This window comes from Pogona vitticeps, chromosome 1 (assembly GCF_051106095.1).
Source record: "Pogona vitticeps strain Pit_001003342236 chromosome 1, PviZW2.1, whole genome shotgun sequence".
NCBI lineage: Eukaryota > Metazoa > Chordata > Lepidosauria > Squamata > Agamidae > Pogona > Pogona vitticeps.
In genome coordinates, this window is record NC_135783.1 from 197,760,229 (window position 1) to 197,778,246 (window position 18,018).

An 18,018-nucleotide genomic window follows, 5' to 3' on the forward strand; every position below is an offset into this window, starting at 1 on the left:
ATAAAACACACGAATGCAGCCCCCTCCCCCCAAAATCAAGAAAAGCAAAGCGAGCGAGCAAAAGCAAAAAACATCATCAATACCCTTACCCAAACCAACACTATGAGGTTATGGGGAGATTTCTCTCCCTCTCACCCACCACCTCTTCATGCCTTCTCAGGCAGCAGCAAAGATAACCCAAAGAAACAAGAACCAGGAACAAAGAAGGGAGAAACGTCTCCAAAGAAATCTGGGTAGGTGTTTTTTTTTTCCTTTTCAAAAAATACTTCCAAGGAGATACACTGGCACAGGTGGGGTACCTGTCAACAGCACAAATGACTTGTAGAAGGGGCTGCCTGCCTGCCTTTTTCCTTTTTTAAGAACTAGCTTTTGACCCGGATGCAGGCAACTATGCTGCCACGCATTATGTTTTTCTGTTCAGGTTTTTACATGTATACCATCCAGAATATATATACTAAAGGGGCAGTATATAAATTTCAGAAATACACACACACACACACACACACACACACACACACACACACACACACACACACACACACACACACACACACACACACACACACACACACACACACACACACACACACACACACACACACACACACACACACACACACACACACACACACACATATATACATAGTAGAGGAGGAAAAAATTATGCAAAGGGAGCAGAAAAAGGAAAGCATCCAACATGGAGACAGGAAGGCAGACAGCAATTCAGAAGCTCTTTTTCTGCTGCTGACAAAAGAACACGAATTTTTGGGTTTGGGGGGGTCTTACATTTTAAACAGGAAAGGCCCACCCCTACTGAGCTATTCTCTTTTCCTGACTTTCCTGCTTACACAAAGTATCGCTCTGACGTTTCTCAAAAGCCAAAAATGGCCAAACCTGCTTTTAGATTTTGGCAGATAACCTTTTACACGGTCAATGACAGTGTCCTAAAGTAACGTACAAGTTTTGATTGCAGAGATAACCACTGGGATTTCAGGGTAGATTACTGCTTGCATAACAGCCAAAAGCAGATGTCCGCAGCGCTGAAGACCTTTCCATTTCAATGTTTGATTTGCTCACTTACAGTTATTCCGGTGTCCTTCATTCCAAGGCCGTTCATACAGGCAGTGTTCCCATTTCCACTGAAAACAAAGACACAGAAAGTGGTACATCTCTGTGCTTTCTTCATTTGGACACCCATGCATCAGAAGCCTTTAGAAAGGTTGCAAGGGATAGTCAAAATTTGGAAAATAGAAGGCAGCCACTTTCAAGTTTAACAAAAGTTGGGGAGTCCAATAAAATATATCCAAACTGCTGCTTAGCTCCTCTTCCCAGAATGCTCTCTGTCCTAGTAACTAGCCTGGGGTGAGGAACACTGCCGTTGCTCATGTTACTTTGGAGTACTGCTTATGAAGAGACACAGATAGCATCGTGGGTAAGAATGCTGCTTTGTAGGTTGTGCCCTATATCATCTGTTTAAAATGAGTGTCGTTTTAATTGCTTCTGTTCTATATCTTGGATACCGTATTTTTTCCATGTATAAGATGAGCTGATGTATAAGACAACCTACACTTTTCCAACCCCAAATAAGAAAATTTGATCACTGCTTTCCCCCTCCACTTCCTAAGCCCCACGAAAGTAGGATCAAAGGGCTGCAGAAGTGGAGGGGGGAAGCAGCAATCTTTGGAAGTGGTGGGGTAAAGCAGCAATGAAAGGGCTGCAGGATCAAAGGGCTGCAATCCTGCAGCCCTTTCATCACTACTTTACCCCTCCAGTTCCTAAGCCCCGTGGGGCTTATGAAGTGCAGGGGGAAAGCAGCAGTCGAAGTGCTGCAGGATCAAAGAGCTGTGATCCTGCAGCACTTTGGTCCCTTTCCCCCTCAATTTTTAAAGATTTTAGATAAAAGTATCATTTTATACACAGAAAAATACGGCACTTTCTGAAATCAGTGTGAGTATATCTTTAGAAAGGTAGATTAAGTCTTTGTCGCACAAAATGCAGCCTGTTATTGAATTGATACACTTCTCTTATTCTGTTTTTCAGATTTAAAAAGTTTTTTGTATGTGTATCTTTAAAAAAAAAAAAAAAAGTAAGCATTGGAGTTGTCTCAGCCGGGTGTAGTTTGTAACTAGTTCTAAAACTGTTTGGACATCTTTGTTTTCAACAGGTTTCATGTACAATAAATGAGGAAAGAAGGAATGAAGGGAATCAAAGCCAGTAGTAGGTTATCTCTGATATTGCAGGCGTCCCTATTGCCAATATCAGCAGAAAGGCTTATTAGGCAATGGCCAAATTAAGTAAGCCTTTCTCTTGAGTGCACTTCTGTTTATCATGTTGTAGTTTGTATTTTCCTTTTCTTTTATTTTCTCCCCCACTTTTGCCTCTGGCCTTTTCAGTATTGCAAACTATGCAGTGAAGATAGCTACAGTTAACCATTTAAAGGGACATGGTCTATTTGAAAGCTGGCTATCCATCTAAACGCTCTATGCTTAACTGATCGCCGTGACCACTCATAGCTGACTAGAGTTTAGAGGATTCTCTGGCCTGAAGCCAGGTGTGCATCCCAGCTCGAAACACTGGGACAGACAGAAGCATTAGTTCAAGAGGTCTCATTGCCTCCTCCTCTAGATGGGCCTAGCAACTGAATTTAGCTCTAAAATGCTTGCTTTCAGAAGCAGCTTTATCCCTTGGAAACTAGGTAATGGAAAACAGGCATACCACCTCCCTGAAATCCTTAAATAAAGGTAAGGTGGGATAAAAAATATTTTGAAAACAAGAGATACGTGAATGATCATCTGAGCACTGGTTCTTAACCTTGGGCCTCCAGATGTTTATTGAACTACAACTCCCAGAAGCCTTCACCACCACCTCTGCTAGCCACGATTTCTGTGAATTGAAGTCCAAGAACATCTGGAGGCCCAAGGTTGGGGACCACTGATCTAGAGGATAAGAATAGGGAAGGGGCTTTTGACCTGCTCTTATGATCCCTCCCCTCTCCCTTGCCCTCTCCTTATATATGGTGAGTGAACAAGGGAAAGCCAATGTTTATTTGAATATGAGATTTCCTTGATTCATTAATGAAAAAGGCACAGAAAAAAAAACATGGGGGATGTCCCAAGGTTTTCTCCCGCTCTCATCCTTGACAGAGTTCTGAAGATGACATTGCTTGTCATCTTCAGGACTACAAGACTAGCTCCCTGTTTGTGTGCTTTTATTGTAGCCCTGTTAGGAAAAAAAAATGGTTATTCATGCTCAGAAATGCAGTGGCAAGAAGGAATACAAATAACTGTCCCTGAGAACCAGAGTTCACTGGATTATGTAGGGTGATATAATTTAGTCATTAATTGTTTTTTAAAAAACAGATGGCTCAGAGTGCTGAGACTAATCTGAATCAGGACCATGCAGAATGTAATTCCTTGTCCTTGGGGCAGTGCTGACTGTAATTTTACTTCCCCTCGACATGCAACATCAGCTATTGACAGTGTTAGAAATGTTCTTGCCACCACCCCAGTGTCAATGGCATCTTCCCTTCCATCATGAATAGCAGCTATAGGAAAGATTCCACCTGGTGCGGTAGTCAAGACTAGAAGATTAAAGCTCCCCTTCTCGCCTTCCGTTCCATGCCAGCTCTTGTTAAACAAGAAAAAGCAAGCTATGAGTAAATTCAAGTCCAGTCAACTGTGCTGTATTGGCACAGTTTAATTCCAAGAAGTTTGGAAGGAAGGAAGGAAGGAAGGAAGGAAGGAAGGAAGGAAGGAAGGAAGGAAGGAAGGAAGGAAGGAAGGAAGGAAGGAAGGAAGGAAAACTTTCTTTAAAAGTATTGTTCTAACAGTGGTCCCCAACCCTGGCCGTCCAGGTGTTCTTGGACTACAACTCCCAGAATCCTTCACCACCACCTCTGCTGGCCAGGATTTCTGGGAGTTGAAGTCCAAGAACATCTGAAGGCCCAATGTTGGGTGTCACGTTGAGGCAGAAAATCTGCATCCACCCTTCTTGTAATGCAACCATCTACCATGCTAAAATATTTACAGAAGGATTCATTTCAAAGCTGAATATTTTGCAAAAGGATTGGGTTAGCTTTAAATGGACTAGTGTCCCTTTAAGTACTGTACATATACAATTATTGATTATTCAATTAACGTTACAGTCCTAAGCTTACCCATTGGGAAGGAAATCCTTTTGAACTCAGTAGGATTTGCTTTCAAGTAAGCATGTTTAGGATTGGTGCTGCTGGTTGTTTAATCATATTCACTCACTGTTTGTATGGTACTTGATGATATGGAAAGGTTTTAATTTAATTTTTTTACAATTAGTCATCCTTGCTATATGTAATATTTTACTAATGGAGTGCTGTGTTTCTGAATATTTTCCCGAATATTTCCCCAGTATGCAAATCCTTTGTTTTTAGTTTTTGCACAGCTTTGTATAGGAAAAAATGTGCCATCTAGAAATACGGCATATAGTGTACTTTGTTCTTTTTAGTGCAGGAAAAGTTGTGTTGCAGATGTACTATGGCTCCTTAGCCTATCTGCTGGACCTTAATAGCTATTTTACCTGCAGTGATTTCAGGAGTGCAAGTATGTGCCACAAGGATTGCTGCCAAACGCTGACATGTGTGTCTGTTTTCCTTTCCCTTCCACCTGCTCTTACCGTTCACTTAAACCCCAGTGATAAGGCTCTCTTATTACCTGAAGTCCCGAGGGGGACTGTTCAGTGGCACCTACTTACACTGAGAGTCAATCAGTTGTTTTTGCTGTATCAACAATGCTTTAACGACACCCCCAAGGATTTCAGATCCAGCAGAGGTGTTGAGAAAAGTTTGTGCATTTCGTTTTACAGCTTGCTTTCCCCTTAACACAGTGAGCGAAAGGCAGTAGTCTTAACCCATGTTGGCCATGAGATTCTGAACAGCGCAGTGAATGAAACAAGAAATGCGCCTAGCACTGTGTTTCCATTATGTGTGGCAGAGAGATGTTGTCACCTCACTGCATTGTCTAGGAGAATTGTGCTTTCTCATACATCCCATCTATAAATGTGTTCAGTGGGAGCAAGTTCTGGTTTATTTCCAGTTAGGGTGGTTAGGGATGTGGTGTTAACCTGAATTATGTTTATGATATTAACTTAAAACAGTTAATATTTACTCTTCAATAAAGGCACAGGCATACTTGCCTTTTGTTTCGTAAAACCTAATCCTTCATCATAAAACAGAAAATTTTAAACAAAATGAGTGAGAAAAAGAGAGAAGGCTCTTTCTTGTCAATTTAAAAATGTCTAATAGAATAATAAATGTATTAGAATATTGTAGCAGTAGTAGATATGATCCATATCACATCTATTCTTGACTGTCACTCTAGAACACCCAGTACTGTACTAAATACCTGATTATGTGGCAGCTGGCTCTATCCATTCTATACAGGACGTGAAATGCCTCAGGTATCCCCCACTCATGTCTTTGTGCATGTGTGGATAATCAAATGCATGGAGCTGATGACCATATCATGTTAATGCTAGTGTTTAGAGATGTTTGGACATGCTGAGGACATAGGTGAGAAAGAACCATCCGCCCTAGACTGCTCTAGGTTTCAAAGATATCTAAGACAATATTAACGTACAGCCAGTACTATTGATGTCTATTCAGAAGAAAGTCCTAGAGAATTCAGTGAGATGTACTTCTACGCCTATATGCCTGAGTTTGCGCAATCTGAGTTGCAAACATGTGCCCAGTTTCCTTAGAGTAAAGCCCATTGAACAGACGTTAGTTTTGAGTACACGGATATAGAATTGTGGTGTATGTTCTATTTTTCATAACGTTTTTGAGCATGAGATGAGCATTATACCTGACAGCTTAAACACTGTGAAAAAGCTACGCTTTTTCTTTTCATTCAAACTCTTGTCTGTTCCAGATCTACAGTGTTTTCACCACATACTGTGTTATGAAAAATAACAGCTTTGGAAAATGTTTTCTAAAGCATAATGAAAACCGTTGGCAATCTTTTCCCCAAGTAGCAGGGTCCATTGGTAAAACGATGCTGCTAAGTTTCCAAAAGAGTAGCAACGTTAGTCTGCCCAAAAACCAAAACAAACAAACAACAAACGGGGGGGGGGGCATCTTCTAGCAACTGAGATTAGTTAGCTTTAATTGGCACAGTCTTCTTTGGCCTGGAGCCCTTCTTCAGATTCACAGGACAAAATCCTTTTGCTTAGCATAGGGATGGGCACTGTGACAAACCCAGACCTACTGGGATCTATCACACAGTTACTAAGCTGCCACCAACCATTCCCTATAATAAGTCACACAGACCAGGGATGGATTTTTAAACAACAAAAGAATAAGGTTTATTTTAAATACAAACAGGGTAAATAAAACAATCAGGTGAATAAAATAAAGTAACGTGGCTTATTCTCACACACACAAGCATACAGTTTGGTTCACCTAGAACCTTTAACTTAAAGCACAGACCCTGAACCCATCAGTTCTGGCTAACCCACAGACCCCTGAACCTTTCAGGTTGGTACTCTGACACACAGTAGTACCCTGTCAGACACACAGACTCCCACAACAGCTTCTTCTTCCCCAGCTGCTGCTTCGTCCCTCCCAGTGTCTCACAGTCTGTCTCAGCATCACCTCTTCACCACACAGGCATCACATATTTATACAGTACAGCCCCTCCTCCTGATGTCCCGCCTTCCACTCCCCATAGGATGGAACTTTCCCTCCAAACCCATGACAGACAGGTAACATCAGTGCTGTTATGTAACACCTCCCCTCTTTAAAAGTTGTTTTGTAGGGGGAAAGCTAAAAGTGCTTTTCACCAAAAAAAACAACCTGCATAAAATACACAACAACATTTATACATACCATATAATACTTACATATACTTACACTCCAAGTTAACCATAGCAAATATGCATTTAAACATTTTACCATATACAGTACATCAATTTACCTTTATTAATACCAACCAAATTCAAAACCAGGTACATTTTAACTTTTTGTTTTCATTATATACATATAGTCCATGTTCTTTCGCCGTCTTCAGTCTTCAGGTCTTCTTGATAAGGCGTCAGCAACACAGTTCACTGACCCTCTGACCACCTTCACTTCAAAGTCATAGTCCTGTAAGTTCAAAGCCCACCTCATAAGTTTGCTATTGTGGGTTTTCATCGTCTTTAACCATTGCAATGGTGAATGGTCAGTACACAGAACAAAATGTCTTCCCCAGATGTAAGGCTTGGCCTTCTGGATCGCGTAGACTATGGCCAAACACTCCTTCTCCACGGTTGCCAAATGTCTCTCACCTTTTTGAAGTTTCCTACTCAGGTAGGACACCGGATGCTGGTCACCATTCTCATCCTCCTGGCACAGAACTGCTCCTACCCCGCTGTTAGACGCGTCGGTGTAGATGATGAACTCCCGGTCGAAGTCTGGAGCACGCAGGACAGGATAGTTGATTAACGCCTCCTTCAACCTCTGGAACGCCGCCTCACAGTCGCTGGTCCACGGGATGCGGTCATCAGCCTTCTTCCTCGTCAGATCGGTCAGCGGAGCCGCAATCTCGCTAAACCTCGGGATGAACTTTCGGTAGTAGCCCACCAACCCAAGAAATGATTTGACTTTTTTCTTGGTGTTGGGTCTAGGCCAATCACGAACAGCTTCTATTTTGGCCTCCAGGGGTTTTATCATTCCTCCCCCTACCATGTGACCCAAATATTTTATTTCTGGGCTATCCAGCTGCAGTTTGCTCTCTCTGCAGAGCCTAGGCCAAAGCACTTCCTCCCCTGGGTTAAAGCGCCTCTCCCTGCCTTCCTGGTCATCCCAAGCTTTCTTTCTGACCTTTTGAGCTGGCAGGGTCTCTGCTGCTAGCTCTAGGTTTCTCCTTAGGTCATTCATCAAGGTGTCTATGTAAGTCACAACGTCTTGTGGGTCACCCTGGGCGATCTGCCCCCAACCCTGCTCGATCAAATCAAGGGGCCCCTTCACCCCTTTCCCAAATAAAAGTTCAAATGGACTGAACCCGGTACTGGCTTGTGGCACTGATCGATAAGCAACCAAAAGGGATTGCAGCTTCTGGTCCCAATTGTTTGGATTCTCTGCCAAGAAAGCCCTAATCATGCGCATTAGAGTCCCATTGAACTTCTCAGTTACCCCATCACTTTCAGGATGATAGGCAGTGGCTTCCCTGAGCTTAATTCCACAGATTTGCCATAAGCGTTTCATGAGCTTTGACGTGAACGATGTGCCCAAATCTGTGATTATCTCTGAGGCAAATCCCATCCTGGACATGTACCCCACCAAAGCATCGGCCACTGTGTTAGTTTCGATGTTTGTCAAGGGTATGGCTTCAGGATACCTTGTGGCATGGTCCACAATTGTTAGAATGAACCTATTCCCCTTCTTTGTGGCCTTGGGCAAAGGTCCCACAATATCCACCCCTATGCATTTGAACGGAGTGTCAACCACAGGCAAAGGGCACAACTTTGCTTTGGTCCTGTCGCGGTTATTCCCCTGCCTTTGACACACATCACATTGTTTACAGAACTCCCTGATCTGCTTCCCTATGTCAGGCCAGTAGAAATTCTGTGTGATTCTCTGCTGTGTTTTGTTCACTCCTAAGTGTGCAGCAAACATGTCAGAGTGACCTCTCTGTAAGATCATGGGGCGATACTTTTCAGGTACCACCAGCTGACTTCTGATCCCATCTCCCCCTTTTGAGATATTCCTCAGGGTTTCTCTATATAAAATCCCCTTTTTCTCCAGAAATCTCACTGGGGTTTCAGGTGTTAGTTGGGCGTCAGTCACCTGTTCAAAACACTTTTGGAGAGTGGCGTCTGCCTTTTGCTCCTGTCCAAATCTGCTGTCTGTGGTTAAGGTTTCCACCACAGCTTCTGAACTCCCCTCTGCTTCCGTCTCTGGCTCATCATTACCCCCCTGAACTGTCCCTGTGGTGGCTTGTGAGCGTGTAATCACTAGCACCCGTTTCACATGTTCAGCCAGGTCATTTCCCACGAGCACGGCTGCTGGCAGAGTCGATGAAATCGCTAGCCGCCAATCTCCCCTCCAGCCTTGAAAGTTGACAGGTACCTCTGCTACTGGCAGAGAGATTATCTGCCCCTCAATCCCTGCCACCTTCATGCTCTCATTTGGGATTATAAACTCCCTAGGGATGATATCTGGATGGCACAGGGTTACCTGGGAACAAGTGTCCCGCAGCCCCCTATACTGACGGTCAAGTACTCCTACGTCCACCCCTGCTGTCTCAAACAACTGAGAATCTGTTTTTATCAGCAAGCAGCGCTTTACCTCCATAAGAGGACCATTTTCCTCAGCCTGATCAGCATAGGTAGCTGTTCCAGACTGAGTAGTCATGGCAACCGGCTCCCTCAGTGACACTGAGCCTTGCTCTTTCTGGACACAGAACACAGCTTTTGGCTTGGTCCCACTAGACTCCTGAGGCACCATTCCTTTTAGCTGCTTTAATATCTCACACTCTGAGATTAGATGACCCTTTCCCTGACAGAAATAACATTTTCTGGTGTTTTTTGATTCTCTCTCATCTTGTTTTGGTTTTCCCTCCAAAATCTGAGGTCTTAGTTTCATGTCTGAGGGCTTCCCTTCACCATGGGCCCCTCCCCCTTGCTGGCTTTTCCCTTTTATTCTCAAATCCAGCTCCTTTTGCTTGGCCTCAAACTCAGCCCTGATCTGTAAAATTTCTTCCTCAGCCCTAGCTTTTATCTCTTTTACTTTTTCTTCAGTCTTATCTCTGATTTCTTTTAATTTAATGTCTTTTTGCTGAGTATATTTTTCAAGATCTTGCTCACTTTGTCTGACCTGAGCCTCATACTTTTCCTTCTTTGACATTTCTTCCCCTGATAAATTGTTAATAAACTTATTTAGGAACTTCAATTCCAATTGTACCAGTCTAATTTGGTGTTTCAGTTCCATCTCTTTTATCCTCATGGCCATTCCCCTTTTCTTGGCATCTGCCTCTGCCTGACAGATTTCAGCTCTTTCTTTTCTTCTGATTTCCATTTCCCTCACCCTCAGTTCATGCTGTTGGGCTAGGAGTATTTTTCTGAGTTCTGGGTTCTGCTCTCCTGTGCTATCACCTTGCACTGAGCCAAATTCATCCTCAGAACCTTGGTCAATCTGGGGGTCTTTCACGTCACTCATTTCTGCTACTTGGCTTCGAGTCAAGGGCATAACCCCCCCTCAGAACAGGCTGCTTTAAAAAGTCAAGCCTCAAAATAAAACGACCACTTTTTTCCTTCTTGCCTCAGAACCAGCTCTCCTAGAGATTGCTGCTGTTCTTCAGCACTAAATTTGCAACAGTATCGAGTCAGAGCCTACCCCCCTCTGCTGGGCCTCTCAGCTGGCAAGCTAGCTCACTGTTGCTACGCAGTTTTGCCTCAGCGTTTTCCCGCCAAAATCAGGCTGCCTCAGAGCACCTTAATCTAAGTCTCCCCAGTTGGCACGTTCTTCTACTAGTGCACCTCCCCGTGAGGTACACCTAGAAGATTACCTACGCGCCTCAGACTGTCCCTGACTAGACCCCCCTTGCTCTGGGCACACTTGCCAAGGCTTTGCTGGACCGCTGGACAACTGGACCAGTCGTATCCCACACGCTGGACACCAATCAATGTGACAAACCCAGACCTACTGGGATCTATCACACAGTTACTAAGCTGCCACCAACCATTCCCTATAATAAGTCACACAGACCAGGGATGGATTTTTAAACAACAAAAGAATAAGGTTTATTTTAAATACAAACAGGGTAAATAAAACAATCAGGTGAATAAAATAAAGTAACGTGGCTTATTCTCACACACACAAGCATACAGTTTGGTTCACCTAGAACCTTTAACTTAAAGCACAGACCCTGAACCCATCAGTTCTGGCTAACCCACAGACCCCTGAACCTTTCAGGTTGGTACTCTGACACACAGTAGTACCCTGTCAGACACACAGACTCCCACAACAGCTTCTTCTTCCCCAGCTGCTGCTTCGTCCCTCCCAGTGTCTCACAGTCTGTCTCAGCATCACCTCTTCACCACACAGGCATCACATATTTATACAGTACAGCCCCTCCTCCTGATGTCCCGCCTTCCACTCCCCATAGGATGGAACTTTCCCTCCAAACCCATGACAGACAGGTAACATCAGTGCTGTTATGTAACAGGCACGAACCACAGTCTGGTGGTTTGACCCAGTTCAGCTCAGTACCCATATGGGTGTTCAGTGTGCGCTGCACACTCCCCTCTCCCGCCTCCTTTGCGTGCTCACCCATTTCCCAGGTGATGTGCACTTCCCTCCCCGCCTCCTCAGCACAACCTCCAGGTCACCGTTTTTCAGTGCACGCTTCTCTCCTCCACTTCCTCCAAGGCCCCCCCCTCGTCCACCTAGACAAGGAGGTGGGGCAAGGTGCCTGCAGTGCTGCCTTTGAGTGGATAGCTGCCAGAGGAGGGAAGTGCCTGCTGCAAACGGTGAGTGGCCAGTTGAGCTGAGGAGGTTGGTAGAGAAACCTGCATTGCCTGAGAAATGAGTGAGAGTGCAGGGAAGGTGGGAGAGGGGGGGAGTGTGCGGCCCCCACTGAACACCTGTGTGGCGCAGCACTGAGCTGAGCCCTCAAGCTGTGGTTTGTGCCCATCTCTGCTTAGCATGCACCATAACTTTCAGTCCACCCCTCCCTGGCAAACCGTCCCTGCAAAAGCTACTTTTTAGCTTATACTAAGCAACAGCATTTTGAGCAAAAGGTGGTTATTGACTCCACAAGTGGGCTACCATCTATAGATGCTTATGCCCAATAAAGCTTGTCATTCTTTTAGATTCCACAAGACTTTTTTTGTTGTTGTTTTTGTATATCTTGGAGGTGACAGGAGGGAGAGTCCACATGGATTTGTTTCCGTTTTCTTCATCCAGGAGATATTATTCTAGGCATCAAGGAATCCTTTTTCTTGCACTAGTCCCTCCAAAGGAAGCTGTAAGTGACTAGAGGATCACTTCCAGCTTAATGGAAGCCACTTCCATTAAAAAAGAAACACAGATTTTTCCTAAAATAAGGTTATTGGGGCCACATTTTGTTTTAGGAGAAATCTGTACTCCCTAGAGCCAGGGTGGGCTTTATGGCCATATGCAGTCTCCAGGGGTTTTTTCCACCACCACTAGTCACCTCTCTATAATTATTCTGAGAATTAAAAATAAGGTTTATCAACTCTTCTCAGAAAGCTACCATGTGCTCTCCAGGGAGGTATGGGGGACTCTTCAGCGTATTTGGATGGGCTCCCAACACTCCATTTTTTTAACCACTAAACAGCCCTGTTTTGGTTTTTTTTCCAAGGTGGATTTGAAATCACAATTTAAATCATGATTTAAATTTTAAAAATTAGAAGTGTTTTTATGATTTAAATTTACATTTTTTTTATCCATTTGCTTTTTTAAAAAAAAATCATTGATTTTAATCCACCCTTTATAAAACACCAAGTTTAAACCTATTTTTTTTCCGTTAACAAAAACCCAGTGTACCAACCTGTACCATGCATAACGATTACTTTTAAAAAATATGTACTGTACACAAACTGACCTGTTGGACCACGCTCTTCCGTGTTTAGTCCTGCTGCCTTTTTGGAGTGCAGCCCTTAGGGTGCTAGGAAATCCCCACTCAGACCTCTGACTCCTGCTCTAGAGGCATTGTTATCCTAATTTTTGAGAGGGTGATTTAAAAAAAAAAAAAAGAGAGAGAGAGTTTGTGTGTTGTTTCCATTTCCTCCAAGGCCCCCAAAAACCATCCTTGACAGACCTCATGATTCGCTTCCTTGTATTGAAGATTAAAAGATCAGTCTTCATAACACTCTAATAAAACGTGCTGGCCTTGTAGTGTTGCACCTGATAGTAGCCTTGTGCTCATTCAGGCACACATACACACCTAGCACAGCCCTCCCTCCATTCATGGTGTCTCATTAGGGATGCAGTAAACCTCCTCTCTCTCTCTTTTTTTTTGCTGGAAGCCAAGAGTGCAAAACCCTGCAGCAGGAAGAGAGATGCCAGGCACAGAGCAGTTCACGGTGCAAGGCTGATGCAGTCTCATCTCCTGCAGAGGTCCATGGAGTTGTATTTTGAGAAACAGACCTAGTACACGTGCCTTGTGTTTTCAGATATATTCAGTAAAGATTTGTCTCTAAATCTTCTGCAGATTTAGATGCTTTTAAACCTTTTGGGTTGGATTTAAATTTAATCATACTAAAAACAGACCCGTGGTAATCAGTCAGTCTTAAGTTAGCTATAACCCACTGAATCCTGATTTATTTCAGTGATTCTACTCCAGGTATAATTAAATCTGGATCCAGCTCAACAGGTTCCAGAAGGCTCAGGCACACTCTGTTTGGAACAAGGCTTTAAACTTCCGACAAATTCAGACATTTTCTAAATGAAACATACTTTTGTTGATGCAATAGCTTAAACTTTAAATTGAGTTTTGCTAGCATTGAGTAGAGAGGCTCATCTTCTTACTGTAAGTCTTAAAAATGTGTTCTGCATAAAACCTCTGTTAAAATCTGATATTCGTGTCCTTGATACGTAAAAGCAAGATCAAGAATGAAAGTGCAATCCCCCACCAAATATATATATATATATCCCCCACCATATATATGTATCTTATCAAGCAAAACGAATGTGGTGCCTATTTTTGAAAGCTGTCTAACTTTTGTTTCGACGTTTTCATCCACGGAGCGGTACGAAATGCAAATGATGAGCCTGATTTGTTCTCCTTTGTAGAGCCAGGCCGAGGCCCACTACAAAGGAAGTAAACATGCCAAGAAAGTCAAAGCGCTAGAAGCAACGAAAAATAGACCCAAAGCTGGTGCTTCCAAGAACAGTGCAAAGGCTAATACGAATGGCTCCTCCACACCGGTCCCGGCCAGCATCACTGACAAATCAGGTCAATGACATTTTCATTCTTTGCATTCTTTACTTCTTCTTCTTCTTCTTCTTGCTTTGCCTGAGATTCTGAACTGTGTGTGGTTTTTCCGTTACTGTGTTAAATACTTTGCCATAAATGAGGAGTGTTACATTCAGCAGTGAACACTGTCGAAGAGTGTATTTAAGACTCAGTGTGTATTTCCCAATTTCATCCGAGCTACGTAATCATTTTGTCGGGGTGGTTGGAAATTGAAAAACACAACTGCTGGAGGTAACTGGAAGGTCCGGGTTGCTTTCTCTGTCAACCTAGGATAGCTACTCGGTTTAAAAACAACATCGTCAACTTAGGTTTGTCAAGGCAGATGGCAAGGCACTCATTCCAGAGCCGAAATGATTTCTTGCTTAATCTGCGGTGATTTGCTGGCTGCAACAGCAGTGTAATTATGTAGCTGCCCAGCGGGAAATGCATGCTGTTGCTGTTGCCACAGTAGCCAGAGGAGAGCCTAGGCCACCTGTGACCTAGAGGTATGCCTAGCTACCCAATAAACGGTTGATATTGTCAAAGCTAATGGGCCCTCCACTTCCTCCAGATGGAGAGGAGGGATGGAAGATTGATCTTCCCCTGTCATTGCCCAATGGGAGGAAAATGCTATGAAGGCTGGTAGTCTCGTCTGATGCCAGCAAGCAGACTCAGCAACCTGCCTAATGGATCTAACAGATTCCAGACCAGACCTGGAATCCTATGCACAGGGCCCTTCTCTGTGTGTGGTTCCTTATATATTTGTCTGACTTGTCCTGCTAGCTGCTATGCTTTGGTTACCCAGTAGAACACCTGCACTAGGGCTTGGATAGGAGAGAAGCGCAACCGGATTAGTTCTCCGGATGGCTCAGCAACCTTCAGTACCATTGACCACGTTATCCTGTTGGATCACCTAGCTAGGCTGGTGGCTGGGGGCACTGTATTGCAATGGTTCCCATTCTTCCTGCCATGGCATATACAAAAGGTGGTGTGTGAGGAGCATGGTTCAAACCAGTGCCCTTTGGCTGGTGGTGACTCTTACCCCTATATTATTTAACACCTCTATGGAGCTTCTGAGACAGGCCCTTTGGAGCTTTGGCATAAGGGGCCATCAATATTCTGATGGCAGTTCTGCTGCTCCTTGTTATCCAATGAACCAGTCCAGGCTCTTGAATGCTGTCTAAGCTCAACTGTAGGCTGGAGGAGGATGACCAAGGTGACGAGACAGAGGTGCTGCTGGTCCATAGACAGCCAAGTTTGGGAATTAGGATTCAACCTGTTGTAAAAAGAGTTGCACTGCCCCGAAGGGTCCGGTTTGTAGCCTGGAAGTGTTGCTTGATTCTTTCTTATCCCTGGAGTCCCAGGGGGCAGCACAGATGAGGAGTGCTTTTGTACAAGCACATTTACGTGAGTTGACCTAAATTAGCAACAGTCACCCATGCCTTAATTACATCATGCCTTGATTACTGCCATGCACTCTTGTGCGGTGCTACTCTTGAAGAGGATCCAAGATCTTCAGCTGGTTCAACATGCAGCAGCTAGGCTGCTAACTTGTACATGGTGTTGCAATCATACTGTATGACCCCAGTAGTGAAGATCCATACTCATTGCTCCACGCTTCCTGGGCCTGATTTAAGGTATCTAAAACACTAAATGGCTTGGGTCCTGGCTAATTAAAAGACCGCCTATCTCGTTATAAGCTTCTCCAGATATTCGGGTCTTGAGGAAGGGTCCTCTTAAGAAGCCCAGCTATTTCACAGACCTGCCTAACAGGCATGGCTTCTGGACTATGGAATCCACTCCCTTCAGGGCTGTGATTAGTTTCCACTTTGGCTGCTTTCAAAAACGATGTGCAAAGACATCTTTTCAAATTGGCACTTGATGTTCAACTTGCCCTCCTGTGTTGTTTTCTGAACTGCACACTTAATTGGTTTTAATGCTTTAATGCATGTACAGTAATTGATTAGGTGTATTTTTTTTAAATTCAATTTTATGGTTAAAATTAGGGGTATAGATGTTCTGGTTGTGTTATAAAGACTTTGAACCACCTTAAGTGCTACTTTATTGTGGACAGGCAAGATATAAATGTAATTAGCAGCAGTAATAATAACAGCAGCAACAACAATAAAAACAATAAGGAAACTGAAATGAGGAAGTACCGCATGTGTCATATGCATTACTGTCAGGCACAGATCCCTTTCACTTGCAGTGACTGCCGCCAGGGCTCAGAATAATGGGCAAGAGGGCCGGGACATTTCTGCGAGCATTAATATTGTCTTCAAAACCCCTCCTCAGAATTAGGCATAATAATAAACCTGAAACAATTATCTTAGTTATGACATTACTTCAGCTCTTTCCTTGCTATAAGCAAGGAAATAAGCCCATTTGTATACCTTAAAACACTTTTCTTTTTCTTTTTTCTTTTGTTTGTTTGGCAATGTTGATTGTGAAATTTAGTGGGGGGGGGGTTCTTGCTGGCCTTTTGTACAAACCAATAACGTCTCTAATGAATTATATGCATATATATATTCTTTAAAATGTTTCAGTCCCTAGCAGAGTCAATCGTAGCGGCTCCATTAGTTCAACAAGCAATGTAATCAGAAAAGTTGTTACTTCTCTTTGAATAATGTTAAATAGATGCAGTACACTGAGTGCGGTGGAGTGGACTGAATGATGAACAAAGACTCAAGACGTGGGTTCAAATGCTATCTGAGCCATGGAAATGTACTGGACAAGTGTGATGTTAGTAAACCCCCACTTTAGATATCTCATTTACCTTGAGAGCCCTACGAGGGTCACTATAAGTTGGTCCTGTCTTGATGGCACAGAACACACACAGTTGGTGTGGGGTAGATTCCCACTCCTAATGGCGATTACTTTCACACTTGTATAAATGTACTCTTAAAGGTGGAGTAAGAGAAGAAATATGAAGCACTTGTCAAATTGCTGAGATTGGGGAGAAAAGGTATCACAACTAAAGGTGGCTTGTAATCGCAAGAATAAAACCATGGTTAAAAATGGGTTGAAATATAGTAATGAGTGAATCTCATAATGAATGTTTGAGCTAAAAGATGAAGACGAGTGTCCATGCTTATTCTAGGAAAGCCAGTGTAGTGTACAGTGGTGCCTCACTTAACGACGATAATCCGTTCCAGGAAAATCGCTGTTAAGCAAAAACATCGTAAAGCGAAATTAAAAAGCCCATTGAAACGCATTGAAAACCGTTCAATGCGTTCCAATGGGCTGAAAACTCAACGTCCAGCAAAGATCCTCCATACGGCAGCCATTTTCGCTCCCTGTATAGTGAGGAATCCACTCCTAAGCACAACGCGGAGCCATTTTAAGCACCCGGTGGCCATTTTGAAACCCCGATGATCAGCTGTTTTTGATCATCATAAAGCGAAAATTGTTTCCCAAAGCAGGGAACTGATCATCGCGAAGCGAAATTCACCCATTTAGACGATTGCAAAAACATCATCGTAAAGCGGATTTGTCGTAATGTGGGGCAACCGTTAAGCAGGGCACGACTGTAATAGTAAAATCACTGGATTGGGATTTGGGAGATCAGAGTTCTAGTCATCATTTTGCAAATTATTAAAGTAATTCCGATGTTTCAGAAAACAATCAGAGATTATGAAAGGGAGGAGGTTGAGAAAAGGCTCCAATTACACCGTAAACAGGATTAGCCAATTAAGTCCGAGTAATTTTTAGACTTCACTTCATTGATCTAAGTTGAAATATATCTTTAATTCCCCCACCCCGTTTCTCCCCCAAATAATTTAATTGGCTAATGGAGTTAAAATAAAAGCTTCACTTCTGACTTCTGATCAGCTGTAGGTTGAATATTCCATTATAAAGCCAACTTTATGCAAAAGGCTTATTGGCATTACAGTTTCTATCTTTCTTTTTCCTTCTCCATGAAAAATGAACTTTGATGACATAAAGTGATATAAACCTCCTTTATAAAAATGGCCACAGTTCTAAGATGACAGTGAAATGCACAGCAGAGAAATAAGTCAACCAGCTGTCGCTCAGCTTCCATTTTGTGGCCTTTGTGTTCCTTTAAAATTAAAAGAAGAAATATAAG

General features: G+C 43.3%; 1 protein-coding gene across 14 annotated transcripts in view; it reads left to right on the forward strand.

Moving 5' to 3' along the window:
- Nucleotides 1-18,018, forward strand: part of ZNF385B (zinc finger protein 385B) — a 302,949-nt gene that overhangs the window by 259,474 nt on the left and 25,457 nt on the right. For all 14 annotated transcript variants that reach the window (XM_078393837.1, XM_072980833.2, XM_072980858.2 and 11 more), the window contains one exon: nt 13,769-13,931. In XM_078393837.1, the coding sequence (XP_078249963.1) occupies nt 13,769-13,931 (163 nt within the window). The remainder of the gene's footprint in view (nt 1-13,768; nt 13,932-18,018) is intronic.